The sequence below is a fragment of the Salvelinus sp. IW2-2015 genome, linkage group LG7, assembly GCF_002910315.2.
Source record: "Salvelinus sp. IW2-2015 linkage group LG7, ASM291031v2, whole genome shotgun sequence".
Classification (NCBI taxonomy): Eukaryota; Metazoa; Chordata; class Actinopteri; order Salmoniformes; family Salmonidae; genus Salvelinus; species Salvelinus sp. IW2-2015.
The window spans coordinates 7,453,746-7,480,927 of NC_036847.1; the positions used below are offsets into that span (position 1 = coordinate 7,453,746).

General features: G+C 42.9%; 1 protein-coding gene across 4 annotated transcripts in view; it reads left to right on the forward strand.

Annotated features, from left to right (window-relative positions):
• Positions 1–27,182, forward strand: part of LOC111966295 (nucleolar protein 4-like) — a 150,475-nt gene that overhangs the window by 63,476 nt on the left and 59,817 nt on the right. For 3 of the 4 annotated variants that reach the window (XM_023990809.2, XM_023990811.2, XM_023990810.2), the window contains 2 exons: positions 621–730; positions 25,481–25,628. In XM_023990809.2, the coding sequence (XP_023846577.1) occupies positions 621–730; positions 25,481–25,628 (258 nt within the window). Of the gene's footprint in view, positions 1–620; positions 731–3,390; positions 3,546–25,480; positions 25,629–27,182 lie in introns of those variants that run through there. The other variant, XM_023990812.2, reaches the window with a different exon arrangement.

The window sequence follows — 27,182 nt, forward strand, 5'->3', positions numbered from 1 at the left end:
ACACAATTAACATATTATTTTCCCCATTGGTCAAAATATGCGTTTTTGATTGGACACCCTACATTTACATTTACATTTAAGTCATTTAGCAGACGCTCTTATCCAGAGCGACTTACACCCTACACATACTACTACTAGGACAGTATGTGTAGGGTGTCCAATCAAAAACCAATGGTTCAAATAAAGAAAATTGTACAGCATCGCGTCAGTCTGGCTGGATGCTGTGCGAGAATTAACTACCTGACGGGTTATGGGGTGATTCTGTTGGGACTGGCTTCGGAGAGCATGTCTGCAATATGGGTGTCAGCCATATTCCCTTATGTGATACATAAAAAAAAGAGTATTTAAAAGAGAGCTCAAGCTTATTTTTTTGTAACCCTGGTCCGCAAGAGCCACTCTCAGAGGACGGGAGAGTTACGTCTCACCGCATTCGCCACTCGACCTGTTTGTCTCCGACAGACATTGTGTTGTGATTGGTTCTTCGTAGTGATCGTGCCTCCATCGAGTCCCCATATGTGATACGTCTCACTCGTATTATCAGAGAACCAGGGTTATGAAAGTAATGTTGAGTTATGGGAGATTGAGAGTCATAATACATTGTGTGTGTTTAATCTTCACAGAGAATGACAGACCGACATCACTGGTGCCGGATCTCATCGACTACAACATGCCGCTCACCACGACCTATCTGAAGCAGATGAAGCTTCAGTACATGAGTACAAATGAGCAGGTAAGAGCCTGTACATTATGTTGTCCAGAATAGGTGAGGGTTGGATGGAAGTGGCCGTCTTCACAGTCCTTTCTATCAGGCTCTCTGTGTGCCACACACACACACACACACACACAACCCCCCTCCCTCGACAGCCCCCTATCTTCCATCCCCAATGCCAGGTTGGCTATCTGTACAAGAGCATAGACATAATCATTCAGGACTGCCAATTAGGCACACATAGGAAAGTGTGTGTGTATGTGTGTGTGCGTGCTTGCGAAAATATGTGTGTGCACCGATGAAAGTGTGTGCATGAATGTAAGTGTGTGTAAGTGCACGTGTATGTGTGTGTGTGTGTGTGTCTGGTATGATAACCAAGGAGGGAATGGGGTTCAGCTCATTCCAATTAACAAAGCCTCTAAGCGGCAGTCTAATTAACTGAGGTGTGAGAAAAGTTTATTGTCATGAATCTTGTCCTGGAGGCAGAACTAAGCAATTTCCATTTGATGGGCCAGCTGCAAAGTCAAAATTGTCAATATCGTTAGGGTTAGACATTAGGGTTAGCAGTGTGGTTAAGGTTAGGGTTAGACGATATCGTTAGGTTAGTGTGGTTAAGGTTAGGGTTAGACGATATCGTTAGGTTAGTGTGGTTAAGGTTAGGGTTAGGCCTGTGCCAACTAGTGACCACTCTGCAGAGCTGCCGTGGCTTTTAGCTGGAGATTTTCAGCAGGCCCTGAATTGAGGAACAATGACTCATCTTTGAAAAAAGGGTGCACGGGGCAGGTAGGGCTTGGATTTGGTGGTTGAGGGGTGGACGCAGGAGAGAGCAGGAGCGAAAGAGAGAGAGCGAGCAAGAGAGAGAGCGAGCGAGAGCGAGGGGGTACTACCCCATCAGGACACGCCCAATTCAATAAAGGACATGTCCAGCCCAATTCAATAAAGGAGGAAATTACCAAGCATCCTTCCTGTAGTCTGTAGACACTGGGCGGTGGCTCTGCCCGCACCATGATGGGAGGGGAAGAGAGGAGGGGGAGGTGTGACAATGGGGAGAGAATTAAAGAGGGATGGTTCATTATCTATTATGGACCCTTTTCCCATTTATTCTGTCTTCTCTTGAGAAAACTCATTTATTTCTTTGGGGTGGGAGGTGGCAGGGGAGACATAGAGGTGGGGGTAGGTAGGTAGGCTATAATTACTAGAGGGCTAGAGAAAGACACCACATAAGATACCAGTTAAAGTAAAGACTAGTTTATAGTTTTATGATGCAGACAATTACACTGATGGAAGTGACAAACTATCCGCAATATTAAAGATGATCCACCCCCTAAAAAAATGTTTTATAAAAAAAAAAAGACTAGTTTATAAAATGAGGAGTAACACGATAATGATGATTAATAAAAAGCAGTCCATCAAACAGGTGTCATTTGCATATTGAAGAAGACAGGCTGTGGGCTAATATAGATCTTCTCTTTCTAACCTATATGAGTTTTATAGAGGGGAGAACACAGCTTAGAATCAATGTATTGGAGATGCTGACCTTTTTTATTTATCCTGTATTTAACAAGGCAAGTCAGTTAAGAACAAATTCTTATTTACAATGACGGCCTAGGAACAGTGGATTAACTGCCTGGTTCAGGGGCAGAACGGCAGATTTTTACCTTGTCAGCTCGGGGATTCGATCTAGCAACCTTTCGGCTACTGGCCCAACGCTCTAACCACTAGGCTACCTGCCGACCTGCTCTAATATATAGTGGTATGGACCATTTCAAAGGACTACACTCATCAATATTTAATGTTTGTGTTACTGGTTCATGTATTATAACAGAACCACATTGGATCCAGACAAATCTCTTGCTCTTCGTGGTGAAATGGTGTTTTGTTTAGACATACACTTTCCAAGTTTCGCCTGTAGGTGGCAGAAGTTCCCTATAAATCTGTCTCAGAGGGGGTAAATCCAGTTTATTGACACACAAAGCATCTGTTGACTCCCTGTAAACGGACTCACGTGGATAGGGTATAAATCTTTTTAAAAGTTAGACTTTTTTTTGGACCTTTTTACTCCATTACTAAAAAATCCATTAGAATGAAAGATTACTATTGTGTGGTCAAACCTTGAGGCATAGACATTAATTTAATAAATGCCTCCTTTGTGTCGTGATCGCTCACTTATTTGTATACAGATTTTGTTATTTTGATATATCAATTACATATTTATGTGGTAATGCTTCATTCAAAAGCAAGTTAAATCATCAAGCCTATTTATTATAACCCTGTATCAGTATTTAGAGATTGAGAGAAGATTTCCAAAGGTTTAACCAGTTATTCCATTTATTATTGTTTTTTATATACTGACCAAAGGCTGCCGGACTAACAGGCCTACTCTTTGGCTAAGTAAATTATTAATCCAAGTTTACATTTTAATTTTACTTTCCTGTCAATGAAAAAGTGAGAGTGAAAAGATAGCATAAAAAGTCAGGTATGGGCATTTGTAGAGAAATAAAGCAATGTTCTGGGAATTAACAAAGGGAGGAGGAGAGATGGGAAAGGCAGAGGGACGGTAGTGAAGCCTGTCTAAAGAAGCCAATGACAATTTAAATGGATTTAGTGAACCCACTGTATAGCAGTCCATCTTTTGCACGAGGTGTGACGTCAGTTATCGCCGCCACGCCTCCGTCTTTGGGGCTGGTTGCCAGTGCGAGTCTCGGAGGGTCCTGTACTTGCTCCCATAGCAGGACATTGTCTTTAGAATTAAAAGCGAATAAAGAGACCGGCAAGGGGGAGGCAATTATAGAGGGGTTTGACATTCACACTTGAAAATTCACCATCAGAAGTGAAGGTAAGCATTTCTTTCACATGATATGGTTGTGTTGTTATTTTCATCTGCTGAGCTGTGCGCTATGTAGAAGCTATTTTCGCCTGCTGTGGGAAACAATGTTGTGGCAATTACACCTCCACTTTTCTCTTTATTCTTACGCAAATAGATAATAATTTCAAAACAATTAATAGCTGAAAAAAAATGCTTTATACATTTAGTTTTCTGTAATACCCCTAGGCCTTATAGCCTTTCGATAAGCCCTAGGCTATATTTTCTATCAATGCATTTATTATAGCGAATAGTGTGCTGTAGAAGTGAACAATCTATTCGATTCTCTCACAACTTAACATGTGGTATAATAGCCTACCATTCCAATATAATATAAATATCAAACATTTATTCCAAGAAGGTACTGCACCTGACATCTAACATCGCACATACATGTGTTATTATCCATCCTTATTATCCAATTAAACAATATGCGCTGATTTATTTGATTAATTAACATAATAGCGTTTTATAAATTGTCCTAGTGATAATTCAGCATGTTCTTTAGATGTTCGCTATGCAGCAACAGCACACTGTTAAAGTGTATATTTACGTATAGTGTGTATCTCGCAGGCCATTCTGTATGTCACATTGTTCTCTGTGGGATGCAGAATGACCAAGCACAGTACAATCCCGCACCGCACAGTACAATCCCGCACCGCACAGTACAATCGCGTGTCCATCTGCATTAATACAGTAATCACTTCAGAATAATGCTGTACAGCAATTTGCTTTGTATATTATATCTTCCTAGTTACCTGGCCGCCGAGAAATTTGCAAGCCTGGGCAGGATACATTGTAGCTATTAGAATTTCATCCTGAGAGGTTTGAAATAATGTGACATATAGAAGTTCAATTTCGAGGTTCAATGTTACTATGGTAACACTTTCCCTGGACGGTTCCCGCTGATGGCCAGCGAACCGTTACCCCAAAAGATCTAGCTAGCTACTTTAAAAAAGGCTAAACATTCAAACGTTAATACCTGTCAGCTTTTGTATTTATATCTGGGGTACGTTTGCAAGCTCTGTCAACATTATTATTGCTTCAAAGTAGCCGAGCCACGGTATTTACGGTAAGTGAATGGAGGTAGGTAGGAGGAGCGTTAGCTTGCCAACATTAACAGTTAGCCTAACGTTTGCATCTCTGGTAAATTAGCTTGCTGGATAGCTAAATAGATAGCTAGCTATCTGGCTGTCTTATAAGAGGATACTTTGAGATACTGATGAAACGGCATGTTCCCTCAGTCCTCAGCACTAATATGTTCCCTCAGCACTATGTTCCCTTAGTCCTACAGTCCCTCAACGCTATGTTCCCTCAGCCCTCTAAGTACTTGTTCACTGAACCAATTTCACTCAAGAATCAGAATCACCTTTATTTGCCAAATAGATTTGCATACAGGAATTGACTTTGTGAAATGGTGCTTCTACAATAAACAGAATATAGAGTCAGACAATAAACAGAAAATAATGACAAAATATATGGAAGCAGAATTTACACAATCCAAATACAGTAATGTATAGTAATGTACGCTATGAACACAAGCTAAAAACTACGCAATGTGCAGCTCTATTTGGCACAAATGCTTATTATAAGGCATAAAAGGCTGATTATTTCAGCATTTTCCATATGATTATGTAAGTAATATATGGGACCTACTGAATTATGTTCAATCACTATGACCTTGAACTTTTGTCAATATACCAATGACCCGAATAGCATTTTCTGAGAAAATAAATAGTATCTCAGCACCTACTATATATACACACTAACACTCACACAAAACCCACACACCTTCACATGCACTATGTAAGTACACACATAACACACACATGCATACCAACAACACAAACACACATACACACACCAACACAACACAAACACACACTCACACTTTTACACTAATCGTATGTTGCTGCTACTCTGTTCTTTACTCTTATTATTATATATCCTGATGTTTAGTCACTTTACCCGGCTTTCATGTACATATCTACCTCAAATACCTCCTACCCCTGCACATTGATCTGGTACTGGTACTCCCTGTGTATACAGTSCCTTCGGAAAGTATTCAGACCCCTTGACTTTTTCCACATTTTGTTACGTTACATACAGCCTTATTCTAAAATGGATTAAATACAAATAAAAAACTCAGCAATCTACACACAATACCCCATAAAGACAAAGCGTAAACAGGTTTTTAGAAATGTTTGCAAATTTATACATTTTTAAAAATCAAAATACCTTATAAGTATTAAGACCCTTTGCGATGAGACTTGAAATTGAGCTTAGGTGTATCCTGTTTCCATTGATCATCCTTGATGTTCTACAACTTGATTGGAGTCCACCTGTGGTAAATTCAATTGATTGGACATGATTTGGAAAGGCACACACCTGTCTATATAAGGTCCCACAGTTGACGGTGCATGTCAGAGCAAAAACCAAGCCATGAGGTCGAAGGAATTGTCCGTAGAGCTCCGAGACAGGATTGTGTCGAGGCACAGATCTGGGGAAGGATACCAAAAATGTCTGCAGCTTTGAAGGTCCCCAAGAACACAGTGGCTCCATAACCTTCCAGAAGGACAACCATCTCTGCAGTACTCCACCAATCAGGCCTTTATGGTGGAGTGGCCAGACGGAAGCCACTCCTCAGTAAAAAGCACATGACAGCCCACTCTGAGTTTGCCAAAAGGCATCCAAAGAATCTCAGACCATGAGAAACAAGATTCTCTGGTCTGATGAAACCTAGATTGAACTCTTTGGCCTGAATGGCCAATCGTCACGTCTGGAGGAAGCCTGGAACCATCCCTAGGGTGAAGCATGGTGGTGGCAGCATCATGCTGTGGGGATGTTTTTCAGTGGCAGGGACTGGGAGGCTAGTCAGGATTGAGGCAAAGATGAACAGAGCAAAGTACAGAGAGATTCTTGATGAAAACCTGCTCCAGAGCACTCAGAACCTCAGACTGGGGTGAAGGTTTTTTATTTAATTTATTTCACCTTTATTTAACCAGGTAAGCTAGTTGAGAACAAGTTTTCATTTGCAACTGCGACCTGGCAGTTGCAAACCTGGCAGACCTGGCAGAGAAAGCATAGCAGTTGGACACATACAACAACACAGAGTTACACATGGAATAAACAAAACAGAGTCAATAATACAGTAGAAAAGAATACAGTAGAAAAATAAGAATAAAAGTCTATATACAGTGAGTGCAAATGAGGTAAGACAAGGGAGTTAAGGCAATAAATAGGCCATGGTGGCGAAGTAACTACAATATAGCAATTAAACACTGGAATGGTAGATGTGCAGAAGATGAATGTGCAAGTAGAGATACTGGGAAGCAAAGGAGCAAGATAAATAAATAAATAAATACAGTATGGGGAAGAGGTAGTTGGATGGGCTGTTTACAGATGGGCTATGTACAGGTGCAGTGATCTGTGAGCTGCTCTGACAGCTGGTGCTTTAAGCTAGTGAGGGAAATATGAGTCTCCAGCTTCAGTGATTTTTGCAGTTCGTTCCAGTCATTGGCAGCAGAGAACTGGAAGGAAATGCGGCCAAAGGATGAATTGGCTTTGGGGGTGACCAGTGAGATATACCTGCTGGAGCGCGTGCTACGAGTGGGTGCTGCTATGGTGACCAGTGAGCTGAGATAAGGCAGGGCTTTACCTAGCAGAGACTTGTAGATGACCTGGAGCCAGTGGGTTTGGCGATGAGAGTGAAGCGAGGGCCAGCCAACGAGAGCGTACAGGTCGCAGTGGTGGGTAGTATATGGGGCTTTGGTGACAAAACGGATGGCACTGTGATAGACTGCAATTTGTTGAGTAGAGTGTTGGAGGCTATTTTATAAATGACATCGCCGAAGTCAAGGATCGGCAGGATGGTCAGTTTTAAGAGGGTATGTTTGGCAGCATGAGTGAAGGATCCTTTGTTGCGAAATAGGAAGCCGATTATTGATGTAATTTTGGATTGGAGATGCTTAAAACCTCTTATGGCTGCAATCCCGGTAACGGGATCGATATAACAACAGCCAGTGAAAGTGCAGGGCACCAAATTCAAAAAACAGAAATCTCATAATTAAAATTGCTCAGACATACATGTGTCTTATACCATTTTCAAGGTAATCTTGTTGTTAATCCCACCAAAGTGTCTGATTTCAAATATGCTTTTCAGCGAAAGCACCACAAACGATTATGTTAGGTCACACCAAACCACAATAAGCACAGCCATTTTTCCAGCCAAAGATAGGAGTCACAAAAAGAACAAATAGAGATAAAATGAATCACTAACCTTTGACGATCTTCATCAGATGACACTCATAGGACTTCATGTTACACAATACATGCATGTTTTGTTTGATAAAGTTCATATTTATATCAAAAAATCTGAGTTTACATTGGCGCGTTACATTCACTAGTTCCAAAAACATCAAGTGATTTTGCATAGCCACATCGTTTCAACAGAAATACTCATCATAAATGTAGATGATAATACAAGTTATACACGTGGAATTATAGATATACCTCTCCTTAATGCAACCGCTGTGTCAGATTTTTTTTTAAACTTACGGAAAAAGCAAACCATGCAATAATCTGAGACGGCGCTCAAAACAATAGTCAAATTAGCCGCCATGTTGGAGTCAACAGAAACCAGAAATTACATGATAAATATTCCCTTACCTTTGATGATCTTCATCAGAATGCACTCCCAGGAATCTCAGGTCCACAATAAATGCTTGATTTGTTCGATAATGTCCGTTATTTATGTCCAATTAGCTACTTTGGTTAGCGCGTTTGGTAAACAATTCCAAAGTCACGAAGCGCGTTCACTAAAACCTGATGAAATGTCCAAAAGTTCCGTAACAGTCAGTAGAAACATGTCAAACGATGTATTGAATCAATCTTTAGAATGTTGTTAACATAAATCTTGATTAACGTTCCAACCGGAGAATTACATTGACTTCAGATGAGCGATGGAGCGGAGCTCCCTCTCATGTGAACGCGCATGGTCAAAGAATGGTCACCTCATGACAGTGGTGACTAATTCTCCTCTCATTCGCCCCCCCTTCACAGTAGAGTCATCAGACAAAGTTCTACAGACTGTTGACATCTAGTGGAAGCCGTAGGTGAATACTCATTCATATCTCGCTGTGATTTCAATGGGATCTTGGTTGAAACTCGACCAGCCTCAGAATTTCCACTTCCTGTTTGGATTTTCTCTCAGGTTATTGCCTGCCATATGAGTTCTGTTATACTCACAGACATAATTCAAACAGTTTTAGAAACTTCAGAGTGTTTTCTATCCAATACTAATAATAATATGCATATATTAGCAACTATGACTGAGGAGCAGGCCGTTTACTTTGGGCACCTCTGTGCACTTTTCATCCAAGCTACTCAATACTGCCTCTGCAGCCATAAGAAGTTAATGTGAGTCTGGAAGGAGAATTTACAGTCTAGCCAGAGACCTAGGTATTTGTAGTTATCCACATATTCTAAGTCAGAGCCGTCCAGAGTAGTGATGCTGGACGGGCGGGCAGGTGCGGGCAGTGATCGGTTGAAGAGCATGCATTTAGTTTTACTTGCATTTAAGAGCAGTTGGAGGCCACGGAAGGAGAGTTGTATGGCATTGAAGCTCGTCTGGAGGTTAGTTAACAGAGTGTCCAACGAAGGGCCAGAAATATACAGAATGGTGTCATCTGCATAGAAGTGGATCAGAGAATCACCAGCAGCAAGAGCGACATCATTGATGGATGTATACAGAGAAGAGAGTCGGCCAGAGAATTGAARCCTGTGGCACCCCCATAGAGACTGCTAGAGGTCCGGACAACAGGCCCTCCGATTTGACACACTGAACTCTATCAGAGAAGTAGTTGGTAAACCAGGCGAGGAAATCATTTGAGAAACCAAGGCTGTTGAGTCTGCCAATAAGAATGTGGTGATTGACAGAGTCGAAAGCCTTGGCCAGGTCGATGAATACGGCTGCACAGTAATGTCTCTTATCGATGGCGGTTATGATGTCGTTTAGGACCTTGTGGCTGAGGTGCATCCATGACCAGCTCTGAAACCAGATTGCATAGTGGAGAAGGTACGGTGGGATTCGAAATGGTCGGTAATCTGTTTGTTAACTTGGCATTCGAAGACCTTAGAAAGGCAGGGTAGGATAGATATAGGTCTGTAGCAGTTTGGGTCTAGAGTGTCTCCCCCTTTGAAGAGGGGGATGACCGCTGCAGATTTCCAATCTTTGGGAATCTCAGACGATACGAAAGAGAGGTTGAACAGGCTAGTYATAGGGGTTGCAACAATTTCGGCAGATAATTTTAGAAAGAAAGGGTCCAGATTGTCTAGTCCGGCTGATTTGTAGGGGTCCAGATTTTGCAGCTCTTTCAGAACATCAGCTATCTGGATTTGGGTGAAGGAGAAATTGGGGAGGCTTGGGCGAGTTGCTGTGGGGAGTGCCGGGCTGTTYACCGGGGTAGGGGTAGCCAGGTGGAAAGCATGGCCAGCCGTAGAAAAATGCTTCTTGAAATTCTCAATTATAGTGGATTTATCYGTGGTGACAGTGTTTCCTAGCCTCAGTGCAGTGGGCAGCTGGGAGGAGGTGCTCTTATTCTCCATGGACTTTACAGTGTCCCAGAACTTTTTTGAGTTTGTGCTACAGGATGCAAATTTCTGCTTGAAAAAGCTAGCCTTAGCTTTCCTAACTGCCTGTGTATATTGGTTCCTAACTTCCCTGAAAAGTTGGTTCACCTTCCAACAGGACAACGACCSTAAGCACACAGCCAAGACAACGCAGGAGTGGCTTTGGGACAAGTCTCTGAATGTCCTTGAGTGGCCCAGCCAGAGCCCGGACTTGAATCCGATCGAGCATCTCTGGAGAGACCTGAAAATAGCTGTGCAGCGACGCTCCCCATCTAACTTGACAGAGCTTAACCTCTCTAGGTTATGTGGGAGACTATCATCTCACCTCGTCTATTATTTTACACCATTTTAAAGATACACTTGTTGTAAATCCAGCCACAGTGTCCGATTTCAAAAAGGTTTTACGACGAAAGCACACCAAACGATTTTGTTAGGTCAGAGCCAAGTCGCAGAAAAAGACAGCCATTTTTCCAGCCAAAGAGAGGAGTAACAAAAAGCATAAATAGAGATAAAATGAATCACTAACCTTTGATGATCTTCATCAGATGACACTCATAGGATGAGTGTTACACAATACATGTATGTTTTGTTCGGTAAAGTTCATATTTATATCCAAAAATCTGAGTTTAGGCGGGACGCTACTGTCTCACTTGGCCAAAAGCCAGAGAAAATGCAGAGCGCCAAATTCAAATTAATTACTATAAAAATCAAACTTTCATTAAATCACACATGAAAGATACCAAATTAAAGCTACACTGGTTGTGAATCCAGCCAACATGTCAGAATTCAAATAGGCTTTTCGGCGAAAGCAAACGATGCTATTATCTGAGGATAGCACCATAGTAAACAAAGAGAGAGAAGCAAATTTCAACCCTGCAGGCGTGACACAAAACGCAGAAATAAAAATATAATTCATGCCTTACCTTTGACGAGCTTCTGTTGTTGGCACTCCATTATGTCCCATAAACATCACACCTTTTGTTCGATTAATTCCGTCGATATATATCCAAAATGTCAATTTATTTGGCGCGTTTGATCCAGAAAAACACCGGTTCCAAATTGTGAAACGTGACTACAAAATATCTCAAAGGTTACCTGTAAACTTTGCCAAAACGTTTCAAACTACTTTTGTAATACAACTCTAGGTATTTTTTTATGTAAATAATCGATAAAATTGAAGACGGGAGGATCTGTGTTCAATACAGGATTAAAACAAACTGTAGCTAGCTTTCTGGTCACGCGCCTCTAACAAACAGGACACTTCGAGTGACCCTCGTTCAAGATGGCCGTACTTCTTCATTACACAAAGGAATAACCTCAACCAATTTCTAAAGACTGTTGACATCCAGTGGAAGCGGTAGGAACTGCAAGACGGTCCCTTAGAAATCTGGATTCCCAATGAAAAGTCATTGAAAAGAGTGACCTCAAAAAAAAAAAATCTGAATGGTTTGTCTTCGGGGTTTCGCCTGCTAAATAAGTTCTGTTATACTCACAGACATGATTCAAACAGTTTTAGAAACTTCAGAGTGTTTTCTATCCAAATCTACTAATAATATGCATATCTTATCTTCTGGGGATGAGTAGCTGGCAGTTTAATTTGGGCATGCTTTTCATCCAAAATTCCGAATGCTGCCCCCTACCCTAGAGAAGTTAAGAGGATCTTCAGAGAAGAATAGGAGAAACTCCCCAAATACAGGTGTACCAAGTTTGTAGCGTCATACCCAAGAAAACTTTATGCTCTAATCGCTGCCAAAGGTGCTTCAACAAAGTACAGAGTAAGAGGTCTGAATACTTATGTAAATGTAATATTACATTTTTTAATTTTTTWAAATAAATTAGCAAAAATGTCTAAAACACTTTTTTTGCTTTGTCATCTTGGGGTATTGTGTGTAGGTTGATGAGGGGGAAAAAAACTATTTCATAAATTTTACAATAAGGCTGTAACATAACAAAATGTGGAAAAGGTCAAGGGGTCTGAATACTTTCCCGAAGGCACTGTAGCTCCATTCTTGTGTATTTTATTCCTTTTGTGTTAATATTTTAACTCTACATCTTTGGGAAGAGCTCGTAAGCAAGCATTTCACGGTAAAGTATACACCCTTTGTATTCGGGCGCTGACAAATAATATCATATTCATCCTGGTCCCCCCGTGGGAAATGAACCCACAACCCTGGCGTTGCAAGCGCCATGCTCTACCAACTGAGCCACACGGGACCTACATACTGTAGGGCTGAGCCCTACATACTGTAGGGCTGAGGGAACATACACATAGTCCCAACAGCAGAAGTTAACTTTAGTTAGTTGGAAATCCACAACTGCAAGTGCTTGTGAAGTTGCTCACTGAAGTTGTTTAAATTGTGTTAAAGGCTGTAACTTCACAATACTCCTGTGCACATAATATTTTCGACTCCCTTATGCGCATGCCAATGAATATTATAATGCATTTAATATCTTTGGCCCAGACACGCCACCAACTTGTTGAAGGCACGCCCTGTCATCCCACTTCTAACACCAAGTAGCCCAAGGGTCACACAAATCTGTGAAGTTTTTGCTTCCCAATTTCTACACCAAAATGTTGATAAGTCTACAAGTCGAAGGCTATGGTTGCTACTGTACTGTCAAATAATATGCACAACAGTTGTATCTTACCACTACAGTCGGCAGTCCACTGCTTTCCCAATCAGAACCATGGCAACAGAGTATTTTCTGCTGTCAAATGGTGTTTCTGTGGATGGAGTTGGCAGAAAACATTTGAGGGAAGACAACATAACCTTGCTGGCTGAATCCTAAAGGGACTGCAGCTGGTTTCCAGTAGACTAAGGGTTAAGGGCTTTAAAACCGCCTTTAGGATCCCCTGCCTTCGGCCAGCGCCTCACAAGGATAAAGCCTTGCAACAAAAAACCAAAAAATCTTGACCCCTGTAAGTCAGTAAGTCAGCCAGTTGGAGGGGTAGACTGCCTGCGTCGTCCTTACCTTGAGTCAAGCTCCAGAACTGTGGCAGTGGGTGTTTCCCTCTCTCCCCACTCCTCCGTTGCCTCTCCCTAATATTTCTCCATTTCATCTGTCGCTTACCTCTCTGTTGTGATGGTATAYCCTATTGTTTTGTGCTTCCCCAAGAGTACCTCTATGAAAGTAGGACATGCTCATTTGGAATGATGTTCTTTTTGGGAAGATGATAATGATGAAAAACGGAGACGTCTGCAGTGTTTATGTACACCTGGCTGACTATGGAGGATGGAGGAAGCACTGTGTTTTGGTACCACATCATAGGCCCCACTGTAGTATCCTGATGTATCCCAGTTTGTTTCCTCTCAGGGCAGACAGTGCAGTGTGTGCAGTTCTCGAGAGGAAGATGTGAGGTGACAGAGGATCGAACCCTAGGCTCCCTGTTGCCCCTGGCTCCCCACAGCTGCTCTCTCTGTGCTCAACCAGTGCTGCCTGCCCTGTCTGCCGCGGGATGTGTGTAAGGCTTCGCTAACGGTGCTGCTGGTGCAAGGCTCTGCTTTACTTACCATTTTACTAAATCACTAACATGCACCTCACTCAGTTTGGCTCAGTTATCGGCTACATCCTTGGTAGTAGGCTATAGCCTAGCCTAACCAGAAGCAAGCACAGTCCGCTTTTCACCTGGAGTGATATACTCCTGCCTCTTTTCGCAGGATTGGTTCCAGAAGGGAAAGGGGTTAATCCTCATACTCGTGGTAGATTTGTGCCTGACTGGATTAAACAGGAATAGGAGTGTTGGACAATACAGTAATCTCTCCAGGTATTTGTTAGAAATCGGGGTCCTCATCACATGGGTTTTTATCACAGCTGTAGATCAACATATGACTCAGGGTTTTCTGAATCATTTGTACAAAACTATACAGGGACACAATGCTCAAATAGCCTTTGTCGTTTAAAATCACCCATGTTGGTTTTGTTTGCCATTGTTAACTATAGTGACCGGTCTTCGTTCTCCTGTCAGTTGAAGCCAACATTTACAAAATAAATAGGTTAACTCATCCTAAACTAGTCCTCACATTGAAATGATTGGAAACCAGACTACCATAGGGCTTACCAGCTTGTAGTCCTAAAACCTGCAAATAAGTTAACTCTGGTTCGTTCAGCCATTCCTTTGGGGAAAATGAATAGGGAAAGAATAGGGTTTTGGGATAAACTTAGAAAATAAGGTCTGAGGTTGACACAGGCTTAGGAGATCTTATACATTTTATTCTATGGGATGATATCAGTCAGTTAACATGCCCTTAATGAATTATGAAACCTTTATTGTGCTTTATGTGCTTTTTTGAATTARATAAATGCCTCAAAATTTACAAAAAGTGACGTTAGCTGATGAAGATGATCTCATAGAACAAAACGTGTCAGATCTCCTAAGCCTGTGTTTACCACAGACCTTATTTCTGGCATTTAATGAAAAACTCTACCAAAACTCCATTAATTTGCCTATAGGCTTTGTCCAACGAATCATGGCGTAGTTAGTGCCTACAAAATGACGCCATTACTATTGCTCTCTATTGACAGGTGGATTAAGATAACGCACATGGGGTTGTAGAGGTCATTGAAAGTGTGACTTTTCTCCACTTCTCATGTGAAATCTCTAAAGCTGCTTCTCCCTCTCTGATCCGTCCTCTGGAGGGGTGGTCAGATAGGCTTAGTATATTGACTGAGGTCACCAAGGGCACTGCTTAATTAAATTGGAATGTGCATTCCCTTGGTCTGCACTGCAGTGTACATGTACTCTGTAGAATAGGACAGGGGTTCTCAAACTTTTTGGTGCCGCGGTACCCTTTTGTGATAGCAAATTCAGAACACAACTCAAGTTAAAAAAAATTAAATACATTTAGAAAAAGCATGCAGTAAGTTTTATTATGACTTTGGCAGTCCATGGCTTGACAAACCAAGTCGCAGGCCCTCGGTAGGAACATTTTAAGAGCCTGCCTTTTGGCATTGGAGAGAAAACGTGCATATTTCAAGCTAATTTCCTGCAATTCTACAGATTTCGTCATGGGGCAGAGATTTTTTTTTTGATGCAGCTATAAAGCTAATATCCTGCAATTCTTCACATTTTGCCATGAGGCAGAGAGAAAACTTAGCTGTTTTAAAGTTTAAATTATAGTGCATTTATGTTMTTMTTTTTTTAACTATACAAGAAGTATTGAGTTGAAAAATGTATAATTGGTGGAGGACTGCAGTGGATACCAATATCCCTGTGAGCATCCCAGGCCTATGATGTTGATTCATAATATTACATTGTATTGTATTACACCCTCTAAATTTATTCCATGGATCCCTTGTCCAAAATTAGCTTATTCTGTTGTTAGTAATATTAAAAAAAAAWTTTTTTTATAAAAATACTTTGAGAACCTCTTGAATAGGCTACTTGGCTAATCATGCCATGGCATGGTAATGTCATGTTGGTTTAAGCATGTTCTTTTTTAAWTTTTTTTATCTTGATTTACTGTTGACAATGTTGACTGGTAACTAAGGCACTCAAACTAATTCAGAGAGTACTCGCTGAGAGAGAAGAGTAGTTGTCACCCTTTCCTTTGTGGAAGAGTGTGTTCATATCTCTGTGTTTGAGAGGATGTCAGGTTCCTGAAAGCACCCACCACAACCGKACCCATCACATCCAGTAAACCTTGGTTTGTGGAAGGAGATCAGGGGATTTCCTCCGCTGTAATGAAGTRGCGCATTCATGTATTTGAGAAGGCAAAGTATAAATATGTATGACCGTGATTGTCACTCTGAGAAACATATCTGAATTCACTACATCGGCCGTCTGTTCCTATCAGCATCAAATGAAGCCAGTCGGCTTCTCCGAGGTAGAGCTGAAGCCTTGTTGTGGGGACTGTCAGCTAGTCAGACGGTGCTCATCAAGAGGTACTGTTGACGTGGTGTGTTGCTTTTAACTCCTTCAACCGGAACACTTACTGAATGACAAACTAGCTCTGTGTGGGAAATCTCTAGGACTTGGCTATTTGTTTCTCATTGTGGGTTATTGAAAAGACTTGTGTCTGTCTGRGGCTGTCTTGTCTGTCAGTTATGTTTAGCACTATATTAATAGCAAAGACTTTTGCCTCTGTTTATTGTTGTTCAGACATGGCTAACTGAAGGACCTGCCAATCTGAAGTCAGTCAGGAACAGGGACCAACTTGGCTTTTGTCACAGTACTAGGGCTGGCACAATTACTGTATAACCGTGTATCCCTGGGGTCCCCAAAAGTTTTCACGCAGGTCCCCCTTCCAGCTTTGAGAAACATCCCGCCCCAATTTCCTGCAATTCTACACATTTTGTCATAGGGTGCAGAGAAAATGTTGCAGTTTTAAAGCACATTTTATTGCAATTCTATACATTTTACAATGCCTAATGTGTATTCATGTGATATTTGATTGACTCAAAAAAATCTATGGGCTAAAAAACCTAGCTACATTTTTTTTGCTGAAATGGTCTAGTTTATCTGGAAATTTGATGATGCATTACCCAATTACAAAATTGCACCTTATGCATTCTACTATTACAACTTTCAAGAGTTGAAASCCGGACTGAGTTCCTTTAAAAAAGTTTGGGAACCACTGGTGTAACCGACAGTTATGGATGGAGACTGTCATGAAAATAAAATAACCATATTTTTGGGCGAACTAACACCTGACTGAAGACGGGACAGCCAGGCATTCATGCAGTTGAGTCCATTTCTGCTGTACTTTTGTATACCTTTTAGCCAGTAGTTCTGAAAGTAGCGCTCCTGAGCCAAAAGTGGTCCCCGAAAATTGCGTACTACGTCACATATGTGCCGATATGTGCACCACGTCWTTGCTCTCTCGCTCTGCTGTGTYTGCATCRTGCTAGCTGTCACTCAAATGGCGAGGGGCTGAAGCWCATTGGCTAGAACTCAAATTGCCAGGGGKTGGCCCACGTGGGGGGAAATGTAGGGAAAATGGCTCAGCACAGGTTCCAGAAAAAAAACACAGTAATTCTGCTCATAGATTATGCATGTATGAACTACACAGTGACACATCCAGTCCAAAGTGGGAGGTTTCAAAAAGACTTAGTAGTCGCCAAAGTTCCGGACCATGTCTTTAACAACGTGATACATCTTTGTTACCCTTTGCTGAAACAAGCAAGGTGTTGTAGCATATAATGAATAGAATGGACTTGGATCTCTAACCCTGGCAATTTGACTGGAAAACTGATGGGTGTGTTCACTATGATTCAGGAAGTCCCCCGCACACAAGCTCAGTCTCTTGATGGGGATAGCATTTTTGGTTGGCATTTCATCAGGAGTATGGTTTGGTGTCTCAGAGAACTAAATTAGCTCTGTAGTGAGCTCCTCGTAGCTTATAACCAGACACGAACAGTCATGCGGAGCTCCTACAGCAAAGCAGAGAGGAGATGGACAACTAGCCCAAGTCCCTATCTCCATCCATGGTTAATTTAGGAAAGGCCACCGGAGGACAACAACACAACGGGATGCATGAATTTTCTTTCGATGCGATGTGATTGCAGGAAAGCCAAATCTGGCTTCCCTTGACACTTTTCTTTCGTTACGCAAGGACCATTCACACTTGAGCTAACTCAGTTTAGCTCAACGCTGATGGGCTATTATTACATTTTTATTTTTTATCAAGGGAGACCAAATGCTCGCTGGCTTCCCTTGGATTCAATGCTACGGGCGGCAACAATGTCATACTCTTTTGAACCAGACAGCATCAGATAGGCGGCCTACACAACGCTGTTTCGCTCACTCGGATGCTTTCTCCYGTGAGATACATTCAGCCTCTTGCGAATTGACYGAAAATGATAAAACACAGACAGACAAAAGATACATTATTTTMWATGTTTATATGGTACATTTTTAGGTGAACCCTGACTTCCCGTGGCATCCATGCATACACGCCACTGGTTCAGGCAGATACTAATTGGAGCACTCAGTAAACGTTTCTAGTATATTTTGTATTATCTTTGTCTTGTTATAGCACATGATGCACTGTAGGCCTGAGTTAGGGACCAAAGAAAACATGTTTCTGGGTATAAGCCTATCACCTGAAACATGGTTTCTTTGGTCCGTAGCTGCATCATTTTCCTTCTCTATTCAGCATCAGGGGRTCGGGCACCATATCAGCAACATACTGTAATTAATAGGCTCGGAGGCATGACATTTATGGATTTGCTTTCCTCTTGGTCATCTTGTTTCTTGCTGGCATCTTGTTTCTTGCAATCTGCTTTATATACCCATGTGTCTGTCTGTCTGTTTGTCTGTCTGTCGCTGGCTGGCTGTACATTGTGCAACTAGAGGAGCATCCTGTCTGTCTATGGCCTTGCGGTCAGAAATTATGGGACACCGTTCCAACGTCAGATTCCGCTGAGATTCTGAAACACAAGTCGCGGATCGTTCCGACGCCCTGTAGTCTGTTGCCTTTTTTACCCCTCACGTTCWCTGTTGTCAGACAGCACTGGATAGAGTAACATGCAGGGGCAGTGTAATTGACTGCGGAGATATAGTTTCAGAAGCAGTTTCCCCCCTCCTCAGGCCCAGCCCAATCTCATGGTGTGACTACCAGCCCTGCTCAGTTAGCTTCTCACCAGGCTCGGTGGCTGATCAATTAAGGTCCGTTTGAATCACTGATTATTGTCCATCCTGTCTTCATAGTAATAGAATACTTTTTATTTGCCCTTTGGCGGACAGGCCTAGTGGTTTAATATCGAGCAACAGACATTGATATTCATCTGTCTGTGTGTCCATTACCTTGGCTATTCCAATCCTCATCCACTTTTTTAGCTATCTTCAGTTTGCATCATTTTTGTCTTTCTGCCCCTGTTACACTGTAGGTGCATACAAACGTCTGCTATCTGTGTGTAGTGAATGGGTGTGTGCGTTTCTGAGTGTGTGCACGTGTCAGTGGTGGTATTTTCCTCTCCTCGCGGCTGGTTTTCCGTGCGATCAATACTCTGCAGTGGAGGCTTGTAGTCTGCACTTTGTTAATCCTCCCAGGTCTGCCTGGGACTGCGAGGTGTGTGTGCGTGTGTGTGCGTGTGTGTGCGTGTGTGTGCGTGTGTGTGTGTGTGTGTGTGTGTGTGTGTGTATTTACATTGCGCCCCAGCCAACAAACGCCACACACTTATCAATATCCTCACCTCTGTTCAGAAATGATACACTCTTCCTGCTGCTCCCCCAACGTCCTCATTGATTTCTAAGAAAAAGGGGGTTGCCTGTTAAGTTAGCTAACATTCTCTCTTTTGTTAAAAATAGGTCCGTGACGGTTCTAGAATTTTGGATGATGGTATTGGCCAGCCAAATGAAAATGAGGGTGGTCACTGCTCATTTTCTCCCCTCCTCCGCTCCTGACCGCATGTGCCGCCATAGAAATAAAACGGGTGTCCCCGTTCAAGTCAATTATAGTATAGTGGATGGAGTGTACCCATAGGAGCAAAGCAGGAAGTAAAAGCAGGAAGTGTACCCATCAATATGTGTTGTGATTTGTTGATTCAACTCAACTGACATTACAAAAAATACCTTCCATTGCATGAGCCACATCAGTTAACATCATTTGAATGAACACTCTACATTCCAGCAAGGAGCAACAAAGTTCCATCACGTTAAGAGTCCATGTTACCGCAGAAACAGACTCGACCGCACAAATGCCCCGCTGTCCTGTCTTCAGTCAGCTGTTCGTTGATGGTTATGACAGTTATTTTATTTACATGCCGYTCTTCATCCATAACCGTCGTTTACARGATTATACGGTAATTGTGCCAGCCCTAGTTAAAAATATTTGTTTTATTTTGGAACTTTATTGAATTTATTGCTGTTGACATGAATGTGTAGCTCCATGTTSATTAGGAGACGTTAGAAAGAAAACACCACAATTTGCACGGAAGTCTGTTATGTCTGATTCAGTCTTGTCACATGGCCCCAGGCCTCTCTAATTTGGTCAATCACATCAGTTGGTTAAACTGGGATTTATCCTACTGAACATGTCTGCATTACATTGCCTGGAGTCTGAATCCTCCTTGTATTTTAGCCTTCATCTTCAGCAGTCGTACTGTGCGTAATTTCTCTCCTCTTCAAATTGCTCAGAACAAGAATTGTTCYGAATCAACTTCATTTCCAAGGCTACTGTTCCTGATCAGTTTCCATGGCACCCAATAAACATGCTCTCCCTTCCTCCCTATTTATAGAGAGAATGCATTGCTGCTACTGCTCCTGTTGAAATACCAGCATCCATGCAACATGCATCCATGTGATTGGAAGAGAAGAGGAGAGGAGGAGGAGGAGGTGGAGGAAAAGTGCAGGATAGGGAGGGGGCAGGTGGAAGAACGGCAATTTCATCAGGGAGGGTCTGTTGCTCACCTGCCTGCTCCACACTTTAACAAAGAGAACAATAGACAGAGTCTAGAGAGCTGGCTGGATATGAGAGCAGAGCAGACACGTCCGCTTGCTAACTGCATTAGCTTGAAAAGTACTTTCTCAGTTCCGGCCTCTGTGATAAAAGCACTTCAAATGGGGTAATTCTGCGTCGTCTGCTTTCTTTACATTGGAGTGTGGTGGGGACTAATTGTCTTGGTAAATACATACTGTTTTCTACTGTTGAATTGGAAATAAATGGGATGGAATTTAAAGCCTTATTCAAGCCTGTGCTTTYGAATATGTCTTTTTGTTTGTGTGAATGACGTTCCTTAGGTAGAGTGACAGTATGCAAAGCATCGCCTACGACTTTTGTTTGACGGCACATCAATCATTGAACTTACTGCATACGGTCCCATATTTAATGTGGAGCTTACTTAGCAAGATGCCATGTCAAAGCAGTGTTTTCATAGAGCTGGCCCTCCTCCATTCTGCTGTGCTTGACACAACTTCATCTCCGCAGTCCACTTTACCTGTGATATGGAAGAATGCACATTGGAAGCTTTTTACTCTTCCACTGTGTTAAAAATATTAATGGAAGTACTCCCAGTTAATTAATCATTTTTTTGAAATACTTTTTTCCTCCTATCTACCTGCACTGTCATTGTAAACAGACTCATTTTGCTAGGCGCTTCGGTGGAGGCAGTGYCAAACTGTACCACGATTTAGAAGAAGTTCAGAGAGCACCACGGCCAATGGTAGCCTACATGATTTTGTAGTTCATTCAGCGCCTTCAGCTTTGCGACAACTTGCTGATGTAAAACGGGCTTTATAAAATAAATCAGGTTTATTGATTGATTGATTGAAACAGAATGTGCTCGGAGCCACGTAAGATGGATCTCCATCTCAACGCCCCAGTCGTTTACGAAGCCGGTAAACCGAGTCACTCGTTCACACAATGTGAAGTATTAGGTTGGATCTTAATTAGCCTAGGCTTAGATCTTTAAACATGGGCTATTTGATGTTGTGCAGGAAAGGGAGCCTTGCAGGAAAGGGAGCGGTGCTGTTGTATTTCATTCAAGCCCAAAGAGATCACACCCGGGCTGTGATTTATCAGGGAGGGATATCTCTCTTCTCTCATCTGCATGTAGATGAGATGAGAGCGTTAGCGAGGGATCATTGATAAAACAAATCTAAATGAATAAAAGGAAGGGCAGCAGCCAGGATTGAGCCGTGGGGATAAAATGAATGCAGACAGATGGAGTAATACTGTAGGTAAATAGAAAATAAACCGTAGTTATGCACTGGATTCTCTCCCCGACCGACACACAATGACGGACCAGTTTGTGTGGTTTTATATGCTTGTAATTGAAATGGCGTTAAGACGCAGATTTAATGAAGGTCGTTTAGGATCCCTCACTTAAAGTTAATTCATGTGCTAACGATATTGGCCAATGTGTTATAGATGTTATACTTAGATCTTCAAGTCTATTTTCTCGTCAAGGCCTGTACTGACTGCCAACCAGTTAATCCACAACGAAGACTAGCCTAGCTTTATGTGCTCGTAAGCCATCAGCGTATTCCCTCAGGATGTCAGGATTGTTGAGCTCAGACGTGTGTGTAAACCTAACTCATTGTAACTGTGGAAGAAGAAGAAGACAAGCCTATAGTGAGACCGTGATGATGTCAGCTAACAAATACTTGCAGCCTCCAGTGTGAGCTATAGGTAGCTGAGAATCCAGCTGGCAGCATCAGAATGCTGATTATGTACTCCTCTGATCTGCTTGACCTCAATAGGACATACTGCCCCTGACCCCTCCCACTCTCAGTGACTGATGACCCAGTGACCCCTCTATCTCCTCTCCACTGCCTAAGGACATTTGTTCTTTAGGTCCAGTGTGACAGAAGTCACAATCTAATGACAGTCTTCCTCTACAGTTTCTTCATATGGCCACCGGTTCTGTACTTAGATCCTGTCCCTTGTCTTGATGCCTTCAACTGTGCCATGCTGTAGTTCTYCACTTGAGTTGACTTAACAGCGGACCCGTCAGTTAGGTAGCCTGTATCTCTCCGTGCACAGCAACGCATCAATAGGTCAATAGGTCAATTTGCAAGTGAAGCAAGTTAACCAATAACGGAGGTGCATAAAGATGGCGGCACCCATGCCCTAATCACAACTTCCATTTCGGCGTGTTGTACATTGCTCTTCGTTACTATTTTGTTTGGTATGGGCATTAGCACAGTATATTTGATCCCAAATGTAGCGTCAAGACGGCTGCAATTTTGAAAAAACTAAAAAGTAGATTGTGCTGATTTATTGACATATAGAACCATGTCGCGCACCGTAGTTTAAAAACTCTGGATAGTGCTAAAACAATGATGTCATATCTGAATTCTGCCATCTTTATACACGTTCGCCATTGAAGTGCCCCCAGCCAGCATGGGGACAGATGGTGACTGACAGGTTCTGTGGGCTATGCATGCAGAGGGGGGGGCTCAAAACCAGCGGGGGGGACACAGGCCAAACATTGTCTGAAAAAACTGTTTCATCACTGCCCTTCTTCCAAAGTCAGTACAGGATAGTTTTAGTCTGTTTCACCTTTAGTCCTTTCCCCTAACGTTGCTCAATCAGAAAAAAAAAGAATCTGATTAGGCTAGAAGTGATAGTAGGCTAAATGACGTGTGCGGATGTGTGTGTGTGACACTGTAAGCCAGGGTTCCCCAACTGGCGGCCCGTGGGTGGTTTTATTTGCCACCCCCCCCCCCCAGTTTTCAGAGAAAAAAATGTAAACAAGGTTAGAAATTATGTTTTAGTCAAATGTTATATCTGTCTGAGGTTCTTGCCATCAATTTGCAGTCTACAAATGATTTGTAATTATGTTCTGGCCCCCTGACTATCCTGCTGTAGGCTAAGTGCATGTGTGCGCTCATAAGTGTGTGGAACCAAGGGGGTTAGCAAGTGATAAAGAGCAGTGCAATGGATGGGTCTGAGGTTTGAGCTAAAGGCTGTGTCTTGTCAGTCTAGCTGTTGTGTTGCCTGAAAGGCAGCTAGCTTGCTGCAGCACTCTGGACCTCATTACTGGGAGTGGCGGCTCTCAGATCCTCCTCGCTCTTTGCTGCAGCCGGCGGAGCCACACTGACACAAGCAGGCATGAAATGAACACCCACCAAATACGGGTAGATTTATGTATTGGCGGGTAATAATGTCTATTTCACCAGCCACGTTGGTGGGTGGTCAATTTGCAGGGCTCTACAGTGCAAGCATTACATTTGCTAATAAAGTCAAGTATGAGCACATGGTAGGGTTAGAAAAATGCTGCAGTAGCTGTTTTCAAAGTATTTCTGATGTTTTATTTCATAGCTGCTAATTGCACAAAGAAATACGAATCCTATACAATATCCAACCTTGCGCAGCAACACTGCCTGGCAGGAGAGCTGTGTGCAATGAAGTTAAGTGCTGATATAGATTCATTTTTGGAGGCGCTGCGCACAGGCCTGAAAGTTGGTCTAATTTACTCTAAAGTCTACAAAGTCAGACTTTGTCCTTGTGTTTCTTGGCTATTTAAATTGTTTTGTTCATAAGCTCGGTTGTTTTTCCACGTTAGTTTAAGAGATACCCTAACCTAGTCAGAACTCACATTTCACACACACACACACAGACACACACGCACACACACACACACACACCTGAACAGGACTCGAGTGGCCATGTTACCACGGTAACCTCCCACCCTTAAAGGGGCAAGCTGAACATTTTGTCGCTGATATTTAGGTTAAAAGACTCGGGTCACAAAAAATGAAATGAAATTGAGCAACATACCACATTACTTCTTACTTATATATATTTTTTGTTTTAGAAACATTACAAAGCATGGTCATCTGTTTTTGTGTGTTTTTTATTTAATAATGGTGAAAAAAATCTGAGTGGCGGGTAGATTTTTAAAATCTATTGTACCTGCCACAGTGGCTGGTGGACCAAAAAGTTGGACGCAAGTCAAACAAACACCAGTGGAATGAATGTAGAATGAATGTAGAATGAATGTAGAATGAATGTAGAATCAGCTCCGAAATGGAAATGAAGACAGGGGCCTCCATCCTTATGGGGTCATTAGGATGGTTGGTTCTGGGCCTGGGTTTGGTCAGGCAGGGTCATTGTGCCTCAGCTGATCTGCTAATGCTTAAAGACTCTTAATGCTTCGAGACTCTTAATGCTTCTTATGCCTGGTATGGGTCTGCTGATAAAGGTTCCTGCTAAATCAAGTTCTTAATGTGTTTCGTCTGTAGTCCTAGGGACTTCACAAATTTCAGACAGTTGACAAATCACATTTCACATGTGGTTTTGAAGGCCCAATGATGCTCTGCAGCTCCTTGCTCAATGTGGTGAGTAAAAAGGGAGAGATATTGAAATGACTGATGCATCCCACTGGGCACATACCTCAATTCAACATCTATTTCACGTTGGTTCAACATCATTTCATTGACATGAGGTGAAAACCGCATTCATTCAGCCAGTGTGTGCCCAGTGGGATATCACTTTGCTATATTGAAAATGTGCAACGACAGGCTGCCTTTGAGTTTCWTCCATTTTCGCACACTTTCATCATAGTGAATTGTTGCCAGTTATGTCATTTTTATCTATAACAAATAGGCCTAACACTTTGTAGMCCAGACACGCGCCAAGTGTCTAACTGCAAAATGTAATCCCCATTTAGGTCTCCCTGCTGTCACAAACAAGGTAGCCTCRCTCCGCCTCTTTTGGCAACCTCTCTGATGTCGGAGATCTGGTCAGTCATACGRTACGTCTGATATCTTCCCATCTCTTTATTTTCTTCCTCTTCCACCTGTCTAAGCTGTCCACGGAATGACATGACTGACTCTCCGTTTCTCTTTCTCTCCCTCTCTCTCTCTCTCCCTCCCTGTCTTTCTCCGACAGGATGAGAGTTCAGTGAGCAGTGAGGACTTTGATATGACCGACCCCACATGGACATCAGCTGATCACGGCCCTGCTTCCGACCTGAGTCCCCCGAACCGCGGAGAGAGAATGCACAGCCCTCAGAACTCGCACATTAAGGAGGAGGACGGTAAGAAAGAGCTACTACTGCTGCGTTCTCCCTCTCTTCTCCTCTGATCTCCCTTCTCTCTCCTCTCTCTCTTTGATTGAAATGAAATTCCTCATTGGTACGGTTTGTGGGGGAAACGGGGAGCATTTCCAATGTCACTTCCCACACTCACACTCACACAGTCAGTCAATGTGTAAGTTAGGCTGGGAGAGAGCAGGCTTTTTGGACTGTGATGTGAATGGAGTGGAAGGCCAGGGTGAGGCGAGAGAAGATGTTGGAATACATTTAGATCAAGCGAGCCTCACCCTGCTGCCCTGCTCTCTCTCTCTGCTTCCGGTGTGGGGGAAGGGCTACTGTTCCCACACCAGGGAGGAAGGGTGTGAACGGAGGGGGTTGGATGTTATGGATAGAGCTGGGGAAAGAGGGGCAGGGAGCCTGGTCAGGTCCTCTAGACCAGCTAGAGAAGGCCTCAGGAGATGGGGAAAGCCACCTGAATGGTGTTACCCTTGAACTCTGTGTAGAGTCATGACAAAGGGTCGACGTATTCTAATACACACTCTGTAGCATCCAAGTATGAGTGGTACTGAGCAGAGAAACATTTTCCCCTTAATATGAGTACGAGTGTGTTTTACTATGCACCATAATGCCTTTCCATGGCTCCATTTGTCAGTGGGCTGTAGAGATGCTTGGCTGTCGTGGGTGACGAAGCGTTGCCTGCTGCAGCTGCAGCTGCCAGGTAAATGTGCAAAGGTAATCTTCCCGGAGAGAGCCATCATTACATGTCCGCTCGTGGCAAGCAGCAGCAGATGGGCCCTGGGAGCAGCATCGCACCCGGCGGGTAGATGCACCGCCGAAAATAAGCTAATAAATCAAATAGTTAACAGAGGAGAACACTGCCAGCCGTGCTCTCTCCTTCTCTAACTCTTTAGCAGACAAATATTGTCGAAATCATATCGGCTATTCTTATATGCAAAGTCGAAACGTCTATACAGAAATGGTTTGTTGTTAGCTAGCCATTCGTGTTGTAGCCTATTCGTTTTGTCAGTGCATCAAGGGAAACGTTTTCTGGCTGGGGATATGAAGTGTTAACAGACAATCTTGACTTGCTAACAATGTGACTGGGGATGATTTACCGGAGGGAGTAAACCTTGCTCCTCAGCCACACTAGCTGCTTATTTGAATGGGCTGGCTCCTCCCTCCATCCATCCCATTTGTCTGCTCTCCGAGGTGGGATTCATGTCTGGGGAGGGGAGGGGAGGGGGGGGGTCACATTTTGACTCGGAGGGCTGTGCCTTGTTCCAAGAGGTTCCCCAAGAGGTTCTCAGGCCCTGTGGTTAAGCGTGGCTATGATTCCACTGGGGCTCCAAAGGGAAGCAAGAGGGGCTGACTTCCTGAGCCTGAGAAGCTCCTCAGGCAGCTGGCTGAGCTGTGGACTGGCCACTCGAGGCGCTTTTACTGGAGATGTGACTGGAAGGGTCATTGGGCGATTGTCTGTGACAACAATATTTACTACTCTGTAGTACCTTAGGCACTAGGCACTCCGTCCCTCACCAGGGATCATTCATAGTAAAAATG